This window comes from Myripristis murdjan, chromosome 4 (assembly GCF_902150065.1).
Source record: "Myripristis murdjan chromosome 4, fMyrMur1.1, whole genome shotgun sequence".
In the NCBI taxonomy this organism is placed as follows: Eukaryota; Metazoa; Chordata; class Actinopteri; order Holocentriformes; family Holocentridae; genus Myripristis; species Myripristis murdjan.
Genome location: NC_043983.1, coordinates 3,899,925 through 3,924,521, shown reverse-complemented (window position 1 = coordinate 3,924,521; position 24,597 = coordinate 3,899,925). Strand labels below are relative to the sequence as shown.

The 24,597-nt window shown below is 39.6% G+C and overlaps 2 protein-coding genes across 3 annotated transcripts; both read left to right on the top strand.

Moving 5' to 3' along the window:
• Nucleotides 1-372: 372 nt before the first annotated feature.
• On the top strand, nt 373-5,816 carry LOC115357658 (potassium voltage-gated channel subfamily V member 2-like). The gene is made up of 2 exons (XM_030049253.1): nt 373-1,913; nt 3,621-5,816. The coding sequence occupies exons 1-2, from the start codon at nt 636-638 to the stop codon at nt 3,894-3,896; spliced, it is 1,554 nt and encodes a 517-aa protein (XP_029905113.1). The 5' UTR covers nt 373-635; the 3' UTR covers nt 3,897-5,816.
• Nucleotides 5,817-11,420: 5,604 nt separating this feature from the next.
• LOC115357659 (N-acetyllactosaminide beta-1,3-N-acetylglucosaminyltransferase 3-like) lies at nt 11,421-22,601 on the top strand. 2 transcript variants are annotated; one of them, XM_030049256.1, is made up of 2 exons: nt 11,421-11,541; nt 21,268-22,601. In XM_030049256.1, the coding sequence occupies exon 2, from the start codon at nt 21,278-21,280 to the stop codon at nt 22,406-22,408; it is 1,131 nt and encodes a 376-aa protein (XP_029905116.1). In that variant the 5' UTR covers nt 11,421-11,541; nt 21,268-21,277; the 3' UTR covers nt 22,409-22,601. The 2 variants fall into 2 exon arrangements, with proteins under 2 accessions (XP_029905116.1, XP_029905114.1); XM_030049254.1 differs by lacking the exon at nt 11,421-11,541 and adding an exon at nt 13,921-14,391.
• The last annotated feature ends 1,996 nt before the right edge of the window (nt 22,602-24,597 follow it).

Sequence of the window (24,597 nt, the reverse complement as noted above, 5' to 3'; positions counted from 1 at the left end):
TATGAGTTTGATGACATAGCAACAGTAAAACTTTCATTTGTAACCTGTAACTAACTGCGTGAAAGCTGCACTGTGTAAAATCAGCTCTAAATGTCAGTGAGGATGATGAAAATGACTGGCTGTCATTCATTTTCCTGTCAGAAAAACAGTCATGTCACCAAATGGCCCCTCTACATGCTTTATCTCTCCACTTCCAAATCTTTAAATCAACTTTGTGTCCTGATCCTACCTCCCTATATTTACAACTGCTTAAGGAAAACTGGAAGGCCACCAAAGAGATTAGGTAGACAAGGAAAATCCCTGCTGCTTCCTCTTGATCTCCTTGTCTGATGAGCAAAATGCCTCTGTTCCCTCTTTGCAGCAGCAGCAGCAGCAGTAATTGACTGAGGAAGGAGAGGGGGGTATCTGTCTGTCCTCCTGGCTGTCTGGATTATGATATCAACCACAACTGACTGGGCAAAACAGGAAGGCCGGCTATTTCCTGGGATGTCTGTTTCTGCAGAGCTAGTTGTAACTTTACTGCTCATTCAGCAAGTTGCAATGTGTTGCTAGAATCTTTTTCCTGGAGGACTTCCTCCTCTCTTAAATTTCTTTTGTTCTGAAAAACTGACTTCTTGCCTTGAAACACCTTTGCCATGGCTTCAGACAATGACCAGCTGCCGAGGCGCTTACAAAAGCGTCGCTCTACCCTAAACTGTTTGGCCTTCAGCACTTCAGCACAGGATGTAGGGAAGAAAAAAACTTTTGCATTTTCTCAGGAGAGCACAGTCAAGGCATGGAACTCTACAGGGAATCTGGACAATCCTAGCAACAAAGCAGACTGCTGCAAAGCAGAAGAAAGACACAATCTTCAACAAAGTATCAACATTAATGTTGGGGGAAAAGTCTTTCATATCCCCAAACAGTCTGCCATAAAATATCCTAACACACGGATAGGGTGCTTGGCCCTGTGCAGGGACCGTATGAAGTTACTCAAGTTGTGCGATGACTATTCGGTGCGCAACAATGAGTTCTTTTTTGATCGTGATCCTGCCTTCTTCCACCATATCTTCCATTTCTACACCAGTGGGGTGCTGTGGGTCGTGAGGGAAATGTGTCCCATCAACTTTGAGGAGGAAATCGAGTACTGGGGCCTGAGCCTGAAGGACACACAGCACTGCTGCCGAATGATGTTTGAAGAGAAGGTGGATGAGGTGAAGGACTACCTGAAGGTGGAGAGGGAACTATTGGCTGAGATTGAGGTGAAGCATGACGATGAAGGTTACAATAACATGGTCTTAGGGAATGTCCGTAAGACCCTCTGGGACATTGTAGAGAATCCATACTCTTCATCCTGGGCAAAAGCTTTCACCGTGTTCTCCAACCTCTTTGTGCTAATCTCCATTGTGGCAATGACACTCAACACTGTAGAGGACCTTAAAATCTATTCGGTCTGTGGCAAAACATACATGGAGTGGATTGAGATCTCCTCCATTGTGTTCTTCACCTTTGAGTACTTCCTTCGCCTCATCACCACTTCCAAGATCGAGCATTTTTTGAGGAGTGCACTCAACTTTGTGGACTTCGTGGCGGTCATGCCCTATTTTGTCCAGATAGTCTTTGAGGTCTTTGCCAGTGTTGAGGACATGAGTGCCAGTGGAGACCTCAAGACCATGGCAGATGTCAGCAAGCTGAGCCACGTTCTCAAAGTTGTCAAGCTGATGCGGATCTTTCGGATTTTGAAGCTGGCCCGCCACTCCACCGGCATGAGGGCGTTTGGGTTCACTCTGCGACAGTGTTACCAGCAGGTGTGCTGCCTTTTCCTCTTCATTGCCATGGGAATCTTCACTTTTTCTGCTCTCCTACATTCAGCTGAGAGGGACACTGAAGGCTCTCCCTTCAGCAGCATTCCTGATGCCTGGTGGTGGGCTGCTGTGAGTACCAGTAGCTGAATGTAATACTGTCAAACTTAAGCCTTTACACTGTAACCTAGGTCAACTGCTCCTCTACCTTCCTCCTCTACTAATGATTTAGCAAGAAAAAACTTTACAGTTGAAGTATTGTGAAATTACAGTTAAAATAATGTTTAATTCATTTAAATATAAATGTACTCACACACTCATTACTGTGCAATATACCTATATTAGAAGCACATATCACATTACCCACTGGTTTTCTATTGTTACTTGAAAAGAGAAAATGCTGTAGTGTGTGAGCTAGGACAATAAGTTAGTCAATTCTTTAACATAGTGCTGTGGTTTTCCTTGAAGTGTAGATGTGATTATATCAGGTATCACAAAGACACAGAGCCACTACAAGCCTGGCTTTTTCAGCGATACGTGCTGAATTACACTGACATGGTGCATACGTTTTTATTTTATTAATTTTTACTGATTGATTGATTGTCATGGTTGGTCTAAGTGGGCATTGAACCCTCATCACTGACAGCATCAATCTCACTGGACAGTCGGAGCGAGGGTTAGTGCAGGCTGAGACAGAGGGCAGACGAGGTACCTGTTTAACATCATAGTCTTTGCTCATTTGAGACCTAAGAAGTTGTTTCACATGCATAACCACATGCAGAACTAAAAAGAAAAAATAGTTAAAATAGAAAAATAGTTTTGTAGATGAGATTATAAAAACGTCACCTCAAAAATGTGACAAAGAAGGACATTATAAACCAGCGAAATGCGTGAACAACAACAGAAATAACATAACAGTAACATATTTAAATACCCAGATTCCAGAAAACGATACTGATCTGCGTATGTTTTCTATGACAGAAATAGACGAGACTCACAAGAGAAAGAGGATGTGTGTCTTGTGTGAAACATACAGCAGCACTGAGCCTATCAGTAGCCAGCAATTTCAGCTGCAGTATCAGCAGCACGGGTCCTAACATATGACTGCGTGCTCACACTGCAAGCAACATGATCAACATGTAACTTCAAGTCCATTCAGTCCCTACTGATTTGAGCAAGCACAGTGAATCTCAGCTGATGTGACAAATGTGACAGTGGGGAAAATTCATCACCATCTGAGCTTCTCCTGGTCACCTGCCATCAACAGCCAATCAGATTTGCATTCTTACCAATATAATTTGGATGCATGAACAATAGTTCTGTGAAAAACAGATGGAATATTTATTACAACCATTCAAAGCCCCCAAGTTCTCTACAACTTTTTATTTGAAAGACCACACAACTCACATAATTGAAAAATAATGCCAAGTTTTAGTGCAGTTTTTTTTTTTCTGTTAGTTTTCAATCAATGCTACCTGATTGGTGCTTGCCAGCTAGCCATGCTGATGTGTTAAAACAATGTAATGTTATGACAGGAGAAAGTCCCAACCGGTGAGAATTTTGGCATAAAGAAAGAACACTAAGAATTTTAAAATAATTGTTTTCCGCTTGCAAGGCTTCTCCTGTTATGGACTCTAAGTTCTTGGGGTGGATTCTGTTGGAACAGTTCTTGGGGTTACTGAATAGACCCAGTCTTTACATTCATTTAATTCATCTTTTAACTAAATTTCATTTGCTCAGCTTCATGCAGGACATTGTTATCCTTAGCCACATGCAGTATGCAGTATAAACAAATCATGAAAACTGAAAGATATGCAACTGTTTATTCTCATGTCTTAGGTCAGCATCTCCACTGTGGGCTACGGGGATGTCGTTCCAGTATCAATCCTGGGCCGCATTGTGGCCTTTGCCTGCATCTCATTTGGCATCATCCTCAATGGCATGCCCATCTCCATCCTCTTCAACAAATTCTCCGACTACTACGCCAAACTCAAGGCCCAGGAATACACCAGCACCTCCATCCGACGCCGCTTTCAGCTAAAGAAGCGCCTCCGACGCAAGATGGACATGTGTTTTCATCCCTCAGTAGATGACAACAGAAGAGAGTCACTATGAGTGAGTCTTTTAAAGGACATACATGGCTTGTCAGCATCTAGCAAGCACTGAGAAAGTTTCACATGGGGAACTTGAAACTGAGTTTCTGGTTGCAAAGTATGTCTAGACAGAGGTGAAATGATCTGACTGTAGAGGATGTGGTTTAGAACAAAGAAATAGCATGAGGGAAGCTTCGTGCTAGCACATAAGAACCGTTACTGTCACCTGACATTAAGTGTAAGGACGACCGTGATGATTGCATCATTATTCAAGTTTTCTCATCAACAGGATATTTGAAAACTGCAGAGGAAATGTTTGAGGCATTATGGATGTTCTCCTATTGTATTTGTACTGTCTCTCTAACAATTAAGCCTGTGATTGCAAACAAATCAAGTAGGACAGCACATTCACTAAAAATCCTTTAGTCTTATGGAAAGTGGGTGAGTATCATGGAAAGGCACATGAGTTTGCAACAAGCACTGAAGCTGCATTTAAGCTGCATACCAGTTAAGTTTAGACTCAACTCGGATTTGTCTTCAAATGACCTCAGACTTGTCTCTGCCTCAAAAAATTTGTGATTTGTGAACAACGAGCTGCTGTAAAATACCAGCATGTTTATAGAGAGTTTTCATTTTCTGCTTTAGATTGCACATGATTATGATGTATGTAAACCAGCCTCACACAAACACAGCTGCCCTGTCAATTGTACTAGCACTTAGTTACAAAGACTAAAGCTTCATTCAGTGTGAAAGTAGCGTGAACCAAACGGAGGTTTGACTTGCATCAAGTGAGTTGTCAGCATCTCTTTTATGTATTTGCAAATTACTTGATTTCCATGAAATCAGTCTTTTTCAAAGCATGCCTTGCTGATAATGCTGTTGGTGTGTGGCAGTGATGATTGTTATTGTGTACCTACTGTCAGGTGATGACTTGAAAATCCACAGTTATTAACAGATATTGATACTGATTGATATTGATATTGATATTGATATTAACACATTCCACCTACAGGAATATTTGAGGCCACCTTTAGAGGGTGACATAAAGCGGTAAAACTGAGATAAACAAAGTCAAATGAATAGCGGTCAATGGGACATTTCCAGAAAATCAATTCTTGAATTTCTTTCTTTTTTCCCTTTATTGTGTATTTGTATAAATGACTAGAAGTTACACATTTCTATGTGCTTAGATGAATGAAATCTGGAACCATTTATGGAAAAAAAATGAGTATTTCAATTTCACGTCAGCTTATAACTCTGTCTTCATAAATACACTGGAAATATTAGGCCTTGTAACAATGACAGTAATAATCCAGTTGCTGGTAAATATGTGGAATCAAATGTACTGATCATTTTAGAGCATTTAGCAACACTAACCACCATATATTCTACTCTGTTTAGCAAGTGTACTGCCCCCGATGGCCAAAAGATTGTACTGCATCGAAAGATTGTAAGAAGCTTAAGTTCATAGTAAACACAGTGTTAACGGTTAAAAACTGGATCATGAGTATTTATGAAATACTGAATGATTAACTTCAAGTACGTTTCTTCCAAAAGTGTATTATAAGCAAAATTGCTTTACTTTGGCTATCTATCTATCTATCTATCTATCTATCTATACACACACACACACACACACACACACACATATGAGAAATCTGGAAACATGGAAACCTGGAAACACCTTTGACAACTGACTGATTAGCATGGTTCTCTTCCGTATTGTTTCTGGAACAAAACACAGGATGTTACATCCTGTGTTTCCACACTGTATGCCATTGTCAGGTTTTATGTGTATTAGGTAAGGTGTCTGTGGGTAATTACTGAGACTCAGATCACTTTTTTCAGTAACATAGCAGGCAGCTCTGTGTGTTTGTATAATTAAAGCTGCATGAAGCAATATCACATGCATGTTGCAATAAAATAGCACCTTGCACTGTGAGGGTCATCACTGTGGCTCTTCTTTCCACCTTACAGTTTCTCGCCAGCCTGTTGTTATTCCCTGGTTAGAGGTTTCTAAATGTCTGTATCGGCCACAATAACCTCCTCCTCTGTCCTCCTTTCACCCCCTCGCTTCATTCAAAGCATCTCTGACACGGATACACGCATCTAAATTTCAGACCAGTCACTCAAGTGCCTCGGTTACAGAGAAAGTTCATTCAAAACAGTTGTTTACCTTGTCACTGAAGTTCTGCAGCTTCCCCACATTTTCCAATGGAGGACAGAGACAAAATAATCAAGTACTCCAACAGGGCCCTTGTGACAGCAAAATGTATCCCTCAATTCCAACTAAAAGACAATAATTTCCTTTAAAGATGGGTACCACAACATGCTGCTATTTATATTGGCATAATCAGCTTTGCTCATATTGGTGTATGTGCTAAAAGTGTGGAGCTGTTTTGCTGTGGTATGGAAGTGAATAGAGATAGGAATACTATATTCTGCATAAAAACATAACAACACAAAAAATGAATAAAATGTATCCATTGTGCATCTTGTAAGATTCATGCACATGAATGTATCTTTTAATATACTTGTTATTGATTGAATTATACAAATCCTGCAATTCAACCTCACTGTCCACCAGAGTGTGAGCTCTTGCCACTCTGCTTCCTTAAAGGAAGTATCTTCCCCTTCTGTTTCATCCCTTATTGGGCTGTTCCCAAACATGTCATTCAACACTACCATGTGTGAAAATTTAAATGAAATATTATGTTCAGCAGTGGGGGAGGAAAGGCTTTCTGTTTCCTGGAAGAAAAGCTGTGGAATAGAGGGTTTATTCATCTCAGGTTTTACAGACTGACATTTGAACTCATCATCTTGTCTCCATCATATCATTAAGTGGAAGACATGCAAAATGTTCCTCCTCCTTCTCTCGGTCAGAAGCCTGCTTACATATGAGCAACCAAGTCATGTCAGGATATCTGCTTACAGCTAGGTGCATTTTCCCACCAAAAGCTTCTGATTCGCCCTTCTTCAACACTGGTGACCAGAAAGATTAAAGGAGTACTCTAACATTTTGGGCAAAATACCCTCTTTCTGACCTCCCTAGACTGAGACAAGGTGTTTGATACCATTTTCACCTCTGAATGTCCAGTGGTTCAGTTTCTAGAGGTCGCACGTCCTGTTAGCTTAGCAGAAAGACCTGAACTCTACAGGAGTCATCAGCCTAGATACGTCAGAGTGAAAAGATAAACCTTATAGCAACTCTGAAGCTGTCTTATTTAGCTGTCATGTGGATTTGACATACATGTCTTGGATTTAAAAAAAAAAAAAAAAACATGAGTCATTTTAGGAGATGCTGACAGTTGGAACTGTAACTGCTGAACACATGTATCCTCCGTCTAGCATAGTGACCCGGGCCCTGCTGAAGCTACAGGTTTATTTTATAGAACTGTACGAAAACAGGCTCCACCCCGAATCTTTCGATGATGCGCCACTGCAGCAAGGCTCAAGCTGCGCCTGGGACGAGCTGCTCATGCGGGCCGTGTCAGATGAAAATCAAGAGGTCCCATGGCACACACACACTGCACAGGTAGACAGTGTGGCCCGAGTGTAAGTGCTTGTACTTTTCATATCAGAGCAATTCAGGAACTGTGTTGAGAGATTTCCTAAATTTTACTAATTTACTAATTCACTAAATTTAAAATTAAAATGAATTACATTGACTCTATTTGCTAAATTTACTCTAATTTACTAAAATGGATACATTATAGCTGACTTCAGTTGTCAGATCGCATGCAGCATTCATCAAATTTACAGTTTTTGTGACCCTCAACTTCTCACACTTGACATTAAAATTTGTGATGTACATTATGAATGATAAATTATGAATGATTTAAATCACTTAGTTAATGGATGTGGGTAAGAGAAGGCAAGGTAGAGCCAGAAAACACAATGTCAGTAAAAGACAATACAAAACATATTTTTTCCACTTTTTTTTTTTTTTTTTTTAAAGTGACTCCCTCACCTCTTGCACTGTGCCCTCAGCTTTTAAAATGGCTATAACTAAGCATGTTTGTTATCAAAACTAATCTCAGCCCTCCCTGTAATGGACTGGTGACCTGTCCAGGGTGTTCTCCTGCCTTTCGCCCAGTGAGCACTGGGATAGACTCCAGCAACCCCCAGCACCCTTACGAGGATAAGCACTTTGGAAAATGAATGAATGAATGAATGTAGGAATCTCGGTCCTGAGCTTATAAAAGACTATAATGTAATCATCTTAGTTATTTATTTAACCGTTATGTACCTAGGAAAGATCTGTTGAGACCAAAGATCTCTTTTACACAGGCAACAGTTTCAAACCCACTATTTTAGATGTCCACAAGCACATTTTAAGACCAACAGTTCTACACCAACGCTCTTAAAATGTTTTGAGATGGTTACATTTAGGAATAGGGTTTCTCAGGTTAAGGTTCAGGTAAAGATCTGAATGAACTGCAAATCTTTTGCCCGCCTCAGCGTCATTGTCACCTCTGTCTAAAGCTGCTGGTCTAAAGCTGCTGGTCTAAAACTGCGGTGGTTCTCTAAGCCAGCAGCTTGATATATCTTGGTTGCCTGGGTCTTTTGACCAATCCCAAAAACAAAAGGTCCCAAAAACATCCTATTTGATCAAAAAAGAAGAAAAAAAAATGCACCCACAAAAATCTGTTCAGTGATAATCAGTGGGGCACCATGTTGAGGAAGGTTTCGATGTAGATGGACAAAGATGCTGGAAAACAGGCATGTTTCACCATGCAAGCTCTCTTGACATGTCGATCTACAACATTCCACATGCATTTGAACATGACCCTGTACAGCAGCTCTCTCTTTGTTCATCTGAAGTGTGATAGTGATGCCAACTGAACATTTCAACTATGTGTTTGTGATGGGATGGAATGAATAGGTAAAAATAAAACTGAAGGCGGGGTTTAGCGCTGAATTTGATCAAAATAAAGAACGATTGTTCGCTCTGTTGCTACTTCAGTTTCATCATCATGGGATCGGAGCACAGCTTGTTATGCTGTTGATCACTTCTTTTATTCTTTCAGAATAACTTGAATTCTTCCTCTTTCACTGTCATGTCTTGGATGCTATTACCGTTCACACTCCTGGTCAGCCTGGAATGGGCTTCCTTCTGTCTGTGATCGCTCCTAAGATTTCTTTCTTTCTTTTTTTTAAACCCCCTTTTGGCTCTTTAGATTTTTTCTCTTCTTCTTATGAGGGTTCAGCTGAGGGACTGTTGTTTTTGTCTCCAATTAACTGTAGACCTGTTAAGCCCTTTTAAACTCTATCAGTGATTAAGGGCTTTAAATATACTTGACTTTGAACTCAAAGTACATGCAATAAATCATACATCATACAACACAAAAGACTGCTGACCTGTCATAAGTAGACAGTGACACAAATAATAAAAGAGAAATGTAATTAATAATCCATGAAGAAAATCTGTTAAAACCAAATCTAAAAAAGTGAGTTAGTGCAAATAGGTCCCATATAAAAACATTATGTGCATTGTATGTATATTTCATAAAATACATTTTAAATGATATATACTAGGCAAAAAAAAGTTCTGCACCGCTTTTTCAGTCTATAATTTCTCCCCTTTATTTATAGCCAATAGTGTTGTATCTTATACCGTTGTAAAGCCTGATTCGTCCTCTTTCCAATGAGATACAACTTGTAAGGATCCTGCATTTCTGGAATGAGTGACACTGGTAATTGTGTGGGAAGTGACCAATTATTTATTTACTTTTTTTTTTTTTTTTTTTTTTTGAGAAAATCCCCTGCAATATTTTTTCAGTTGATCATTTCTCCCATTTAACAATACTGAATGGTGCTGTCTTTTATACTGTTAGAAAGCCTGATCAGTCCCCTTTTCAATGTGAAATAAGTTGTAAGGATTGTCAATCGATTGGTATGACCAACATGGCTAAACATGCCCCCCCCCCCCCCCCCACACACCCTTTTTTTTTTTTTTTTTTTTTTTTTTTTTTTTTGGTGGGGGGAGCAAAATCCCCTAGTTGATATTTCACATGAGATGAAGTGTTTTGTATAGGTTTAGTAAGGGCTGCATGCTCTAACTGATGGTGTGAATGACTCAGCAGTGACAACAGCACAAACTGAACTAACTGGACTTACTGTACCTCTTCTGATTAGACTAACCAGTTTAGTTTAGTGAACAGCATGAGCTGATGAAGCCATTTGGATGAGGGGTGAAACACCTTCTAAGACATACACTCCTGATCAAAATTTTAAGACCTGTGCAAGAATTTACCTTTTGCAAGATTCTAAGAAAAGCTTCAAAATTCAAAAAGAAGAAATGGGAGTGAGACAAAAAAAATTGAGTAAGCAATTTATTGCAAACAACCATTAAACTGAAATAGGCTGTTCATCAGCTGATCAAAAGTTTAAGAAAGTGATACAGGTAGAACACAAAGAAGTGCAACCTCTCTTGAAATCACTGAAATGTGCTGCTGTGGACTCATCATTAGAGTGTGGCAAGCAGCAGCACAGAAGTGTGATGACAGTTAATGTCTGCTGTAGCTCTGCTGCAACCACCCAGCCTGTTTCCTGTGCAGCAGTTGTGCTCTGAATTTACCACAAGCACAACCACATTCAAGCCTAAATGTCCTCTTAGCAGACAGGGCCTGGAAGCAATCAATCTGAACATCCCAGAACATGACAGGCTGACAGGCTGTTTATTTATCCAGTACCCTGCCTGCATCCCCATGTCACTGCCCAGGACATTACCTATTGTCAAGGTAATCCCTCCTCATTTCATTCATTTCATTCCTCTGATCATTTCATTCACGAGTAAACCATTTGCATTGAAGTGTGAGACTTGCTTTAATATGCGCAGATTTAACTGTGCAAAGATCAAACTAGGCAACTTGCATCTAAGGGTGGACTGGAATACAACATTAAAATTGTCCCTGGAATTTTGCCCAGGCTGGCTGGTACACTACAACTGGGCGGATAGGGACATTTATTATTCACTGATTTCAACTGGGAAATTATGGCTAAATTATTAATTTAATTTATTAATGACATTATGGCTAAATTATTAATGACATTGCTTGGTAATTTGTATACATTCTTTTTGTGCATTGGAATACCTCACAGATGCAAGCAGCCCCAGGAAAAGTGTAGAGGGGACTGAATGCTCGGAAATGCCAATCCATGGATTGGATTTTTTTTTTTTTTTTTTTTTTTTTTTACAGAAACCAGAAAAAGAAACACTAGACTCCATGTACAGTACAGAGATAGACTGTTGATCACAGTCTTTACTGTGCTGCTTCATTGTTCACACTATTGCGGCCTATATATTCATGACAAATTTTATCAGACTGATGCATTTTGCTGTTGAAATGATGGAAAAAGATGAAAAAAAGAAAAAAAAATCCTCCATTGATCAGTAACCGCGTATCTGCATCTACTTTACAGATTACTGACACAGTTTATGCTTCAGTGTCTAAATGTACTTAGAATCAAGGAGTGTGTTTAATTGTCAACACACTCCCAGCCGGCCCATCCTCTGAGGAGCGGGCTCCTGCGGGAGTCCTGATGCGGGAACAGGCGGGGCTGGCGGCAGAAGGCGCACCGCCCAGGGGCTTCATGGCGCACACAGCACCATGCGAGCACTCACAGAGCCAAAGAACAGCCTTGCACCAGCACCTTTCTTTATGGTAAGTGCACTAACTCAACCTCACCGCACCTTCGCCCTGACCTTTAATTCTGGGAAGTAAAACGTTGGATTAGTTCCTTTTTTTTCCTCTTTGATTTGGTTTTATTGAGCAATCATCGCGTGTAAAATGGTGGTTAAAAAACAAAAACAAAAACAAAAACAAAAAAACATAAGGAAGACACAATAGGGTTACTACATTTAAAAAAAATCAACAAAGAAATCATTAAAAGAAAAGAAAAAAGTTGCTCTTTTTTCATATCATTAAGATAAAAATGTATTTACCTTTGAGCGACCTGACAGAGAGCAGTGTGTAGTAGGCTACTGTAACGGATCATGAAGCTTCAAATGAATCCTTTAGCAGTCCAGTCAACCATAATCCTTACAAAGAATTTTTATTTTTTCAATCCATTGTCAGACTGCATAGCCTACAGGCGTTAATAAGTGCTACGACGTTTCCTCGTTTCAGCCCCGACGAAAAATCATGAGATAAGATAAGATATTCCTTTAGTAGTCCCACAGTGGGGAAATTTCAAGCATTACAGCAGCAAAGTGGACAGCAAAATATGAAGCAAATTTACAATATAAACAGAAAATAAATAGCAGCAAGAGCCATCATTAGTCTATTAATATCGCTATCCTGGCACAGTGTCGCTGCAGTGACTATGTTTTTTTTTTTTTTTTTTTTTTTTTTCTTTTCACTGTGATCATCATATTGGACTGACCGTGCGTAACCTTATTAACCCTATAAAGCCATTCCTATCATATATGATACACATTTTCAATTCCGTTTTTCGTTTTCAGTTTAATCAATACTTGACCAAAATACTGTTGTATACCTTTGGACACTTCCCCTGTTCACCCTGGACCATACCATTGGCACTTCAAGTACATATCATATATCATACACCAGAAAGGTCGTGTAATAACACATTTTTTGATTATATATATATATATATATATATATATATATATATATATATATATATATATATATATATATATATATATTGTCATAGGACTAAATAAAGGGTTCATTTTCAAAAAATTGGAATTTTCTGCCAATTCTTTCATAGTTCAGGCTTTATAGGGTTAAACAGAGAGTTTTCAGTACAGAGTTTACTTTTACAGTTGGCTGCAAAGGTAGCTTATATTTCACCAGCGATGCCTATGCTTTCTGTGTAGCTGTTGAAGATGACCGTATTTTCATATTACCATATCACTCAGCATTCTGCACAATTGTTATAGTTGTTAAGTGTTATAGTTATAAAAATTGATTAATTTACTCTAATTATTTTTAAGTAGGCAACTATAAAATGTATAATACCCCACTTAATAATAACTGCTATCATTGAAATGACACTCTAACTTAAATAATAAATTAAATGATCACTTCAGTGATTACACGTGATTACATTATGTGTTTCTAAAGAACAGGAGGCGCCTGGTCTGGTTCCTGTGTAGGTTAATAACACCACCACCACCACCAATGATAATGCTCATAATGATAATTATAGTAATTATAAAAAGAGAAGGAGGAAGAAGAAGTTGCACAGTGCACAGTGCACAGTTTATCTGCATGATCAAGGAAGTGAAACAGGTGAAATTACACAAGAGCGGAGAAAAAGTGCAGAAAAAATGTTTCCAAATTCCCTTTGTCACTGCTCAATGAGCAGTGATGATGAACAGTGCTCATAATCACTTTTGTTCTTCCTTTATGAACAAATTCATTTAAAATGACAGACCTAGCCCACACCAGGAGCACAGCTACTCTCTGTGAGGAGGGACTGTGTCGTTATCGGGACATTTGTGGTGCAGTTTTCATGTCAACAAGACATGTTGTGTTTGTGCCAGGTTTGTGTGTTTAAAAAAAAAAAAAAAAAAAAAAAATTAAATTAAAATAAGAATTGGTGTATATAAAAAGACAAATAGAGTGAGAGATGGGGGATAAGTCTGGCAACCCTCTAATCTGTTGTGACAGTGGCTTGCAGGGAGGTGACAGCAGTTGGTGCGTCAGTTTATAAGATGAGCTGTAAACCATGCAGACACAACACCATTAAAATAATGAGTGAGTGGGAATGAGCTTCAGGTGCAAGGTGGTAGCTGACTGTGCTCATTGCTCAAGCTTGTTAGCACTTTAACATTATTAACCACAAATATAGGCTCTTGTTGGTCAAGGCAACAGATGCTTATTAATGAAGAGACAAAGTGAAATTAGACATTTAGGTAACGTGGCACAAATATTTAACCCTCCTGTTACCTTCACATTTATTAACATTTTTTTGGGGTTTAATTTGACCACAGCAATTTTAAACTCCAGAAAATTCTGGAAGAAGATTATATTAAAGGCCCCATGGCATGAAAAAAGCAATTTTCGTTGTTTTTGCGTGATATGGAAGGTCTCGGGGCCACATAAATACTGTCCCATGCATTAAACCTGAGATAAACGGAGAAGGGAGAAATGCGCACAGCCCGTTCTTTGAAGTTCTCCCTGTAAAACGAGCGGATTGCACTTCCACCTCTTTCCGATGTCATAAAGAGGCGGAAGAAGCTAGCCAGCCCGCCTCCGCTCCCCAGGCAACAAGCTAACAAGTTAGCGCCATGCCAAAGAAACGTTGCTGCACCACAGATGGATGCAAGGAGACTCGTGTTTCACTGCACACTCTTCCAAAAGAACCACACGTTGCAGACCAGTGGCTGATGTCAATTTTTCCGCAGGTCCCGCAGGATTTAGTCCAAATTTGCTGACTGTTTTATCAACCTGACACAATACAATGCCGGTTTCGCCAAGAAACTATTGGAAATGGACACTGCTGTCCCCACACCGTCTGGACCAACATCAACTCCGCCACCGGTACGTGATTTTTTTTTTTTCTCTGTCTCATCAAGACGGTAACATCCTGTAATAAACGGATTTGAAGTGGTTCGGTGTCTCCTGCCATCTGTGGTTCAGGATCTGAGTCGGGCTCAAACATGTACGGTCGGCTAACTTTTTCATAATCTTTACATTGTGGCAATTTGGTCATAATTTCAGAAGCCAGTATTCTTTATTTGCACCTAAAACCTGATTGCGCTTAGCTTTGATACATGCTAAAATGTTTATTAATTTAGAAGTTATAAACATGTTAGTCATTTACAAAATCTGAGAGTAACTGTTAATTGCAAGCTCGGTCATAACATTAAAATATACTTATTGGTGTTTATGCAAACCAGGCTTTCTAGTGAAATCACAGAGTAGACGCATAACCTTACCTAATACAAACAACGTAGGTTTCAGTTACTTGCTCGTGATTGGCCCGACCGTATGTCACTCAGAAAACAGTCAGCCAATCAGTGGAGAGGGGATGATTCTCTCTTCTGCTTGGCTAAACGAACTGCGCTGCCAGAGCTCCAGGAGAAAGGCAAGAGAGAGGAGCTGTGAAACTATATTTAGCAGACCACAGGTACTCAAAACCACAAATACATCTTGCAGGGGATATCAACAGTTAAAATAAAACCCTGGAAAAGTGGACAGCATGGGGCCTTTAAAATATTAAAAATGATGTGTCCAGGAAATTGAAAACATATCATCATGTTCATTCCACGTTTACCCACGTGTCCCCGTTAAATTAGGAAAAGTCATGAAATATGACGCAAAAAAAGGTTAAACACTGAATAGGGTCAAATTGAAGCCAAAGATAATGGGATGATTACATATTTTTCCAATAACAGTGGAAGTTAGTCATACTAACTCTCCTTATCTATGCAATCATGTATATACTGAATTCCATCTGTATATTTCATTTCATATTCATTCATGTATATTTTTAGTTTTTAGTCTTTATAGTCTTTATTGTATATATTTAGCCTTTTTTCTATTTTATTTAACTTTATTATATGGTTCTACTGATGCTGCTGGAACACCAGAATTTCCCTGGTTGGGATCAATAAAGTATATCTATCTATCTATCTATCTATCTATCTATCTATCTATCTATCTATCTATCTATCTAAGTTGGTCAAAGTTAATGAGGTTATGGAGTTAGTCAAACCAAATTAGCTGGTTTGATTAGGGGATGCATTGTCATTATTACTAACTGGGTCACCTAAAGGAGACACTGGATCACAGGACATCACGCATTCTTCCTCGGTTGTTGAGACACAGCAAATGGGTGTTATTTTGCTTTGTTTGTGGGAGATAAGATAAGATAAGATAAGATATTCCTTTATTGGTCCCACGGTGGGGAAATTTCACGCATCACAGCAGCAAAGTGGATAGCAAGATACGAAGCACAATTTACACAATAAACAGTATATACAGATAACAGTACCAAAGAGCAATATAAACACTGTAAACAAGGAATGAGCAATAATAATGAGGCAGATAGAGCGTGAGGCCGACCAGGAGCAGTGGCCGGCATTTTGACCAGCCTGACCCAAAAGACATGCAAACACTAACATTACCCAACAGAGTCTGTTGCTCTCAGATGTACCTCATTACTCTCCCATAAACTCCGTAATTAGGGCCATCAGATTGGAACTTCGTGGACCAGAGGCCTGTATCACAAAGCAAGCTTAGTTTTGGACTCGTTGTTCAAGGGGATCCTCAGTGATTGGGCAGGCCATGTTTTGGCAAACAGCTGATTGGCCAGGGGGCGGTGCTTTATGTAGGATTCAATCCTGCCCTGAAAGCTAGCCTACCCCGGAGCAGGCTAGCTTTCAGGACATGTTCAGGATACGTTTCCTGTCCCGATGAGAGGTGAGCCAGCTTTGTGATACAGAAAATCCGGAGTTGAGCTTGAATTTATCTCGCTAACGCCTTAATCCCGCTTAGTGATACAGGCCTCTGGACAACTGTTTGGCTACCGCTGTAAACCCCGTCCACATGAAAAACAAAACTGACTCCACTGGCTCACATGTTGTCCACAAAATGAACAAAAGAGCACCCGGTCGCTGTCCATATTGGGTGGCCATGAAATCCACTGCCACTGATGACAAAAACCAAAACTCACCGGGCACTTTTTCACTTCCTTGTCAACCCGGGCTTTGGTACATTCCTTTTCCGGTTTGTGTAATTTGTAAATTTGTTTCAGCACTTGTAAAAGTGTTTCGTGTCTTGTTAATTTGTTTTCCGAAATGTAAATTTGTTTCGGGACTGGTAAAAGTGTTTTGGTAATGTAATTTTGTTTTATGATATGTGAACATGTTTTCCAAAGTGTAAATTTGTCACACTATAGCCTAAGCACGAAGGAGAAGGAGAAGCAGGTGCACACAAACACAGTACGGTCACCTTACAATTGTTTTTGTCACTTCCTATTTATTACAATTTGGTTTTAAAGGCTCAAATTGTGTCTTGTCCCACCTGTCAGAAACAGCAGATTACACTGGCACATACTGATGTGATGATGTTTAGATTGTCAATTACATCTATGTTCTGGTGTGTAGACCTAATTCTGAGTTATGCCGCAGAATGTTAACACACTTTCCACAATCCACAATTTCCTCATGCCTGTCATTTCCAAGTGATGTTCATTCAAGTCCAGCAGCACGTCTGTCCCACGGTGTCTTACAGACCTGGACAACACCCAGCTGGCATGACAAACAAAAATAAAATGTAAGAGCTGCAGCTATTTAGAGATGTGATCAGACGTCAAGACAGATTTTTGGCATCGTATGAAGAGGAGAGACAATAGACAAAAAGATGTGGAGGAAACACTCTCAGAAAATAAAGTGCATAATTGCATCTTTAGGGGTGCAGCAGCGTGTCACTGGGACAGCACCCTCTAAGGTGCAGCTTCTGTAACCTTGACATTAGGAACTTATTTGTACTCTTTTGGTTTGTACCTTATAGAGCCCAATCTTGCTCCTGTACAACATTGATTGGAGAATTGTGATACTTATTTTTCATATACACAAATCTACAAAACTTATTTTATTTCAGCACTCAGTCACAGCCTACAAGTTAAAATCTACCTTAAATGAATCTTTTACCCTTTATTTATTTATTTATTTATACCTTGACATTTAGAGGAAACGGCACATGTACCTTTACTGCATGGGAATATACATGCACACACAAGGTTCACATAATTACCTTGAGGTGCAACAACTGGTCCAACAGGGGCACATTTGTGTAGATTGTACCTTGGAGGACAGAAATGGACTCCTACTGTACCCCTGTTTCTGACAGTGTACGGTATTGTGCTCTCAGAGAACCTTGAATTGAATGTGTCTTTGTTTGGATCGTTGCAGGCTGTCACTCACCAAGGAAACAACCTGAACAAAAACAGTTGGAAGTAGCTAAATCAAATTCCAGCAAATGGTCATTTCTATTCAGAATCAAAAGTCCAAATTTGTCTCACAAATTCTCACAAACACTGGATGTATAAAATGGAATGTGAGAGTTAATGATTAAAGGATTAAATCTGCACCTTTGCACACCTTCCCCTTCAAACTGCACCCCACATACAGTTGTACATGCACAGATCACTGCACCAGATGGAAGGATATGTGTTAAGTGGTTACAGCTCCGACCACATTCACTTTTTTTCTTTTTTTTTAATTGCAAGACGTGCACTTCAAATAGTCATGATACTATGTGTAAATGAAACAGCTTCATAGTCGCTGTAAGGTTTATTTTTTCACTTAGACAGAGCCAGGCACCCACACTTTATACTAACCCAACCTGAAACTGGATGTACAGAGGTGAAAATGCTATCAAACATCTTGTCTTGCTCTGTGAAAGTCAGAAAAAGTGCCTTTTCTCCCAAAATGTAGCAGTATTGCTTTAAGTAATCACTAACTGAGGCTGACATGGATCTACAAGCTGTTTGCTGGTGCTTTTGGCAAGGCTGTTATTTATTAATAGCAGAAAACCCCTCATTCTACCAGTCTACCTCTATGTGTTCTATATAGCAGGCACAGGTTTTCTGTCAGTGCCGAGGTTAATCATTTACTCAGATTTTAGTGGTATTTTGGGCCTGACTGCTTCCTGTTCACACAAATGTTTAACATGACCAAATGAACTGTGTGCATGAACACCCAGTCTTTTTCTAAATTATTGTGCCAAAATGTGTGACATAGCCCGTGCAAGTGAGATGTTCCACCCTTTTTGACATGACAGCATCTGAGTCTCAGCCCACACCCTGTACAACAGCAGCACAGCTGAGCATGCTGTCAGCTGCTGGCAAGCTCTCTGTTTACCGCTCACCCTGCTCTCTCAGCTTGTCACACTTTGTTGTTCAGGGCCCCGATGCCACAGTGTGGGTCTTGGGCTGAGGGTTATGGAGGCGATGCTTTTAAATCAATCATTCAAAAAGCTAATAAGATAGTAATGCTTGAAAAGAAGGGCTACGTCAGGGTAATTTACTGACATTAGCTATGGGCAGGGACCAGGGTCCACCCCATGTTCCCAGGGCCCTATCCCTCAGTGTCATTTTTTCAAACTGGATAAACCTGGTGCTGTCTCTACAAGTATTTATGCTAGGACTGGGCAATATGTCAATATTACATTCAATATACTCCATGATATTGAAGTCTTTCATTAGCTGAAGGCAGACTGCAGTCTCCTGGCTCTTGCTGCTGTTCATCATGTCGTTCTCCCCGCTTGCAGTAACCATAGCAACAAAGACGTCCCAGGATTCCTTGCGAATCGAGCACGTAAGTGAATACTCTGTTGCGGGGCATTTTCGGATTAAGGTGTTTACATGGCACAATATTCCGGTTAAAACAGGCATATGCCAGGGGTCTTATTCGGAATATTCTCCAACTGGAATAGAAGTTGTTACAGCACCCAGGAGGCGCTGTAGCAACTTCTATATATCATTTCCGAAAGGTACCAGCTATAACACTTTGTGGGATGGCTTTCCACGTGCTTGTTGAATATTCACCAACCAATTTATACCCAAAAAATGCCCCTATGAGGCTGGTAAAATTGTTTAATTTCCACCAAATCAAGAAAAATCAGCATGAAATTGATGATATTTATATCACTTAATATTTGGGAATCAAAAACAAGTAGGTGCGGCATTCCAAGGACCCAGTGACATACATCAAAATGATCTGGAGCTCTTTTTGAGTCCATTAGTATACCTTCACTCCATAGAGAGTGTTTCAGTCTCATACTAGAGTCTTGAAATACTTACTCTTACTCTAATGCTATGTGCATACTAACCAAGCTGAGTCTTAAGAGCTGCTGGTTCAGACCTTCTCACAACTATCCATCTCTCACTTCACTCAGTGGTGCACCGATAACTTCCTAGAACTGAATGTGGCAAAAACAAAAGAAATGGTCATCTACACTTCACACACACGCACACTGTTAACTGTTGTTTATTTGTGCATTATGTGTGTATTCATATGTTGTTTAGTGTTGGTGGTGTTTTTCCCTGTGACAGTTTGTGAAAATGAATTTCCCTTTGGGACAATAAAGGCTATTTATCTATGTTCACTGTGAATACAGTCTGAGGTGTTAGGCAGTGTTTACAAGATAAGTTCAAGATATCAAGATATGTAACACACACACAGGTTTGTTTTTTTGTTTTTTTTGTTTTTTTATTATTATATGTGGTATATTTGGCTCATTTCGTCTGGTGTATACAGTGTGTTAGTATGCATTTGGACATCATCTGCAATATAAACCCAATTCAAATAAATGAGTGAAAGCAGTCAAGTGTTACCATGTAGCAGTCATACACCACAGAGACAGCATTACAGGTAATATTTAAAAGCAGCGCCAAACATCAAGGATAAGAAAATTTTGCATGGGAAGCAGACATTTCAGTTTCAGAGATCGTTTGATTACAGTGGTGGAAAAAAGTTTTCGGACACCCTTAAAATTTTACACAATCTCAAATGTTATCATGAAATATTTTTGGAAAAATCTTTTTTGTGTTTCAAAGGTGTGGCTGCATTAGACAAATACAAATTATTTTTTTTTGTTTATTGTTTACTGGCGGCAGCTGTACCCTTCCTGGCTGAGAATCTTTATCTTCAGGCGTGTTTCCTGCGTTAGGTTCCTTGTTTTAGCCATTTTTGTGTCTGAGGAACTTTCAGATGTGCTGGCTTTATATAGACACCAAGCTTGGCAACAAAAATTGCATCTTTTAATAAAAAGAACGACCTTCATCACTGGTACCAAAATGACCCAATACTCAAAATGTCTCATGTATTTTTATGGAACCAATCAATTTAAAGTTTTTAATGGCTTTTTTTAGGATTTGTTAAGTATTTTGGCTGTGACTTTACTAAAAGAAATTGCACTTGAAGACCTAAGAGTGATTCTTAATGCAATATTTCACAAATGCATGGGGTGTCCGAAAACTTTTTTCCACCACTGTATGTTCCATTCATGAGCAGCAAAGTAGTTAAAAGCAATTTTGCCCAGTGCTGAGGTACAATTTTAAGAAGCAGATCTTGTGATTTGGTAGATCTTGTAATGGGCCATTACTTAATTGGCACTATATCAGGTTTTGTTTATTGTGGAAAATCATACAAGTATTAAAATTTTGACACTTCTATCCCAAAGTGACCCTTTCCTGAGCTATCCTACAGGACTGTCAGCCCTGCAGTATCGACACATTATCAATATTGAGATATCTGGTCAAAAAATATTGTGATATTTGAATTTGCCTATATTACCCAGCCCCAATTCATTCTTTATGTATTATTTTGACGAGTTTTTGTTGTCAGATTGAGATTTAGACTTGCTGAACATTGACCTTTTTTTTTGTTTGTTTGTTTGTTTTGGCAGAGTATCAAGGATGAAAAAGACAGGGCAAATAACTTTGCTACTTACTGGAGTCTTTTTCTTGGTCTTCCACCTCCAGAAAGATGAATGTCCTACCCGTTTGAACCAACGCCTCCAGGCATATGCGTTGAAGAATGACGTTCAAAAGAGGTCACCCACCACAAGGAACACAAGTAATGGTTTCTCCTGGCACACTTGTCGCCATAATGAGTCGGCAGCCAACATCAAAGACTTCACCTCACTTCCTGTCCACATACAAGACTTTCTCTACCATCGTCACTGTCGCCACTTCCCCATGCTGTTGGATGTTCCTGATAAATGCGGAGGAGCTGATGGATCTGCAGAAGTCTTCCTTTTGCTAGTCATTAAAAGTTCCCCCGAGAACTACGTCCGGCGAGAGGTCCTGCGCAAAACCTGGGCCAGTGAGAGATTACACAAGGGTGTGTGGATCAGGAGGATCTTCATCTCAGGGGTGGCACAAGCTGGATATGAAAAAAAGAGACTGAACAAGCTCCTGGAACTGGAGCACCGTGAGCACAATGACATTCTTCAATGGGACTTTAAAGACTCCTTCTTCAACCTCACCTTGAAGCAGATACTCTTCCTGGAGTGGATGGAGAGGAACTGTCCACAGGCTCACTTCCTCCTGAACGGTGATGACGATGTCTTCGCAAACACGGGCAACATGGTGGAGTATCTCCAAAGTCAAGAGGACAATAACGTCACTAAGCATCTCTTCGTAGGCCACGTGATCTCGAATGTGGGGCCCATTCGACACACAGGGAGCAAGTACTATGTCCCTGTTCAGGTGCATGAGTCAGAGTCATACCCCCCTTACTGTGGGGGTGGAGGCTTCCTCCTGTCTGGCTACACAGCCCAAGTCATATACAAAATGTCCAAGTCCATTACCATTCTTCCCATTGATGATGTTTACATGGGAATATGTCTGGCCAAAGCAGGACTTGCACCTTTTTCCCATATGGGAGTGAAGACGGCAGGGCTGTACATCCCCTCCAGCAAACTAGATGCTCATGACCCTTGCTATTATAGAGAAGTTTTATTGGTGCACAGATTCCTGCCACATGAGCTGTATCTCATGTGGCAGGGAATACATGACCCTACTCTGAAATGTATGACTTTTTAATGTCTGTGCCTGGTGTATTTTAAGGATTAGAGTTACTGGCACTACTGTTTTGCACTTTGCATCCTGCACTTTTTCATGGGAGAGGGTACAGAGTGACTTGGACTTAAAGGAAAAGTCTGAGTCACTTAAAAGTGCCATACCAGTGATTTTGCATGTTTAGCATGATATCTACAAAATGTGTAAGCTCCATCCATTCCACTGCAATATGAAAATGAACTTTCAGAGGCTTAAAACTTTCTTCACACCGGTATTCCTTAACCGTAATAAAGTCATCCACATTAGTTTTCCTAAAAGAAGCAGCACTGTTGAGTTTTGGTGACTTGAAATTGGGGCAGAGTGAAACAGTTCCTTCTCTAGAAAATAGTCCCCGGGGAAACATTTGTTTCCAGAGTGAAGTATCAGTTCTGTGGTTTATGAATGGTGACAACTTTGTCAGCCACAGAAGCAAAATATTACAAGGTGGGTGTTTCAACCAAAAAGTCAATTTTGAAAATCGAGGGATTTTGATTATATGTTGTGAAATCTTAAGTAGCCCTGCAGGATTTACAGAAGGGTTTGTTGTGATGGAACATGGGGAGATTGTAGTAAATCGGTCAAACATTCAAAATCACTGGGTGGTTCTTTGACACTGTTGTAAAACAGCTATTGGTGATATACCTTGCACTTCTGAGTCAATTTTGTTGTTGTTGTGGTTGTTTTGAATGTGTAATTCACATATTCTCAGCTGGCAACAATAGCCAGCTCTACCATTATTGTTCCCTTAACCTGCACATAAAAACCACAGTTATGTTGGATTTATATTTAATTTTCTTTAGATTGCAGTTTTCCCCCAGACAGTCAATAACATATAAAGGAAACAAGGGAATGAATCCCATAGGAACTGGATGCTGCATAACAAAAATATCTTAGATATTGAAAAAAGTGGTTGTCAATTATTCTACCACTTTCAATAATAACAAACACATTTATTAATGTGCTTTACTGTTGGCTTTACAAGATGTTGAAAGTGGAGACATGACTCCTAGAATACATTCAACATCACAGATTAATGATATATATTATCCATTCGAGGATGGAATTGCTTTATTGAGGATGAGGATGATGGTACTCTGTGTGTGTGTGTGTGTGTGTGTGTGTGTGTGTGTGTGTGTGTGAATGCATGTGTGTGAGTTTACATATTGTGTGTTTGGTGAAGGGATATTAACCTGACAGCAGGTTTTACAGCGATGTGTACTGTAGTCTTATAAATAATTAATCACAAATGATTGCTCAGGGCTTCTCTGGACTAAAAATGGAATGTGGGTTAAAGTCTCCTGCCATACACAAATGTTTATGTAATTTTAGCAATAAGATTGTCTATTAATGTTCCTGTGCCTTACATCAATGGTTCTGAACCTGGAGGGGTATGAAAGGATTTATGTGTGTATATCTCAGATGCCCAAAGTTATTCTTACTGTACTATAAGTAAAATTAATGACTAAGTTATGATATTATATTTGTAGTGTCAAGGCTTACAGACGGAAAGAGAAAAGAAAATCATTGTTTAACATTATTAACATTATTACATCCATGTTGAAGCCTATGTTGGTGTGTCAAGTACAAGAAGGCACTGATTTGTTTTTGTTGCCTTAAATGACCCACATGCTCAGGCTCCTGAATGTATACTGTTACCAAAGTTTGGTTTTATTTCCATGTTGCCCTGAAAACTATTTAATAGGGAAAGTGGATTGGTAGCATACATGCAGTTTCATTTTATAGTTGAGATTATGTTGTGAACAAGGTAACAGTGTCTTGAATGTGGATACAGCAAAGCAAAATGCTGATGTCACAGGATGTCCTTATAAAGGGGTTTCCATTGTTGTGAAACAGCCTGTGGCAAGCCATGTGGGAGGTCCTCAGCTCTTGGGCAACAGTGAATGAGCACAAGTGATCATGCCTTCTAAATGTACAACTTGGTCTACAGAACTGAATAAACATGTTTATTTTCTGTTTTGTTTTTGACTGGGAATTGTATCATTTTACCATATACCTTATGCCACCAAGCTGGACACACAAATGCAATCATAGCTATTGCTAAAGGTGTACATGGAATGAATGGCCAAATTTTTGTCTGAACTTGGACTGACCCATCAGCTATCGATGGGCTCGGGTGGGGTATCCACACTGTAATGGGGAGCCACTTTGCTCAT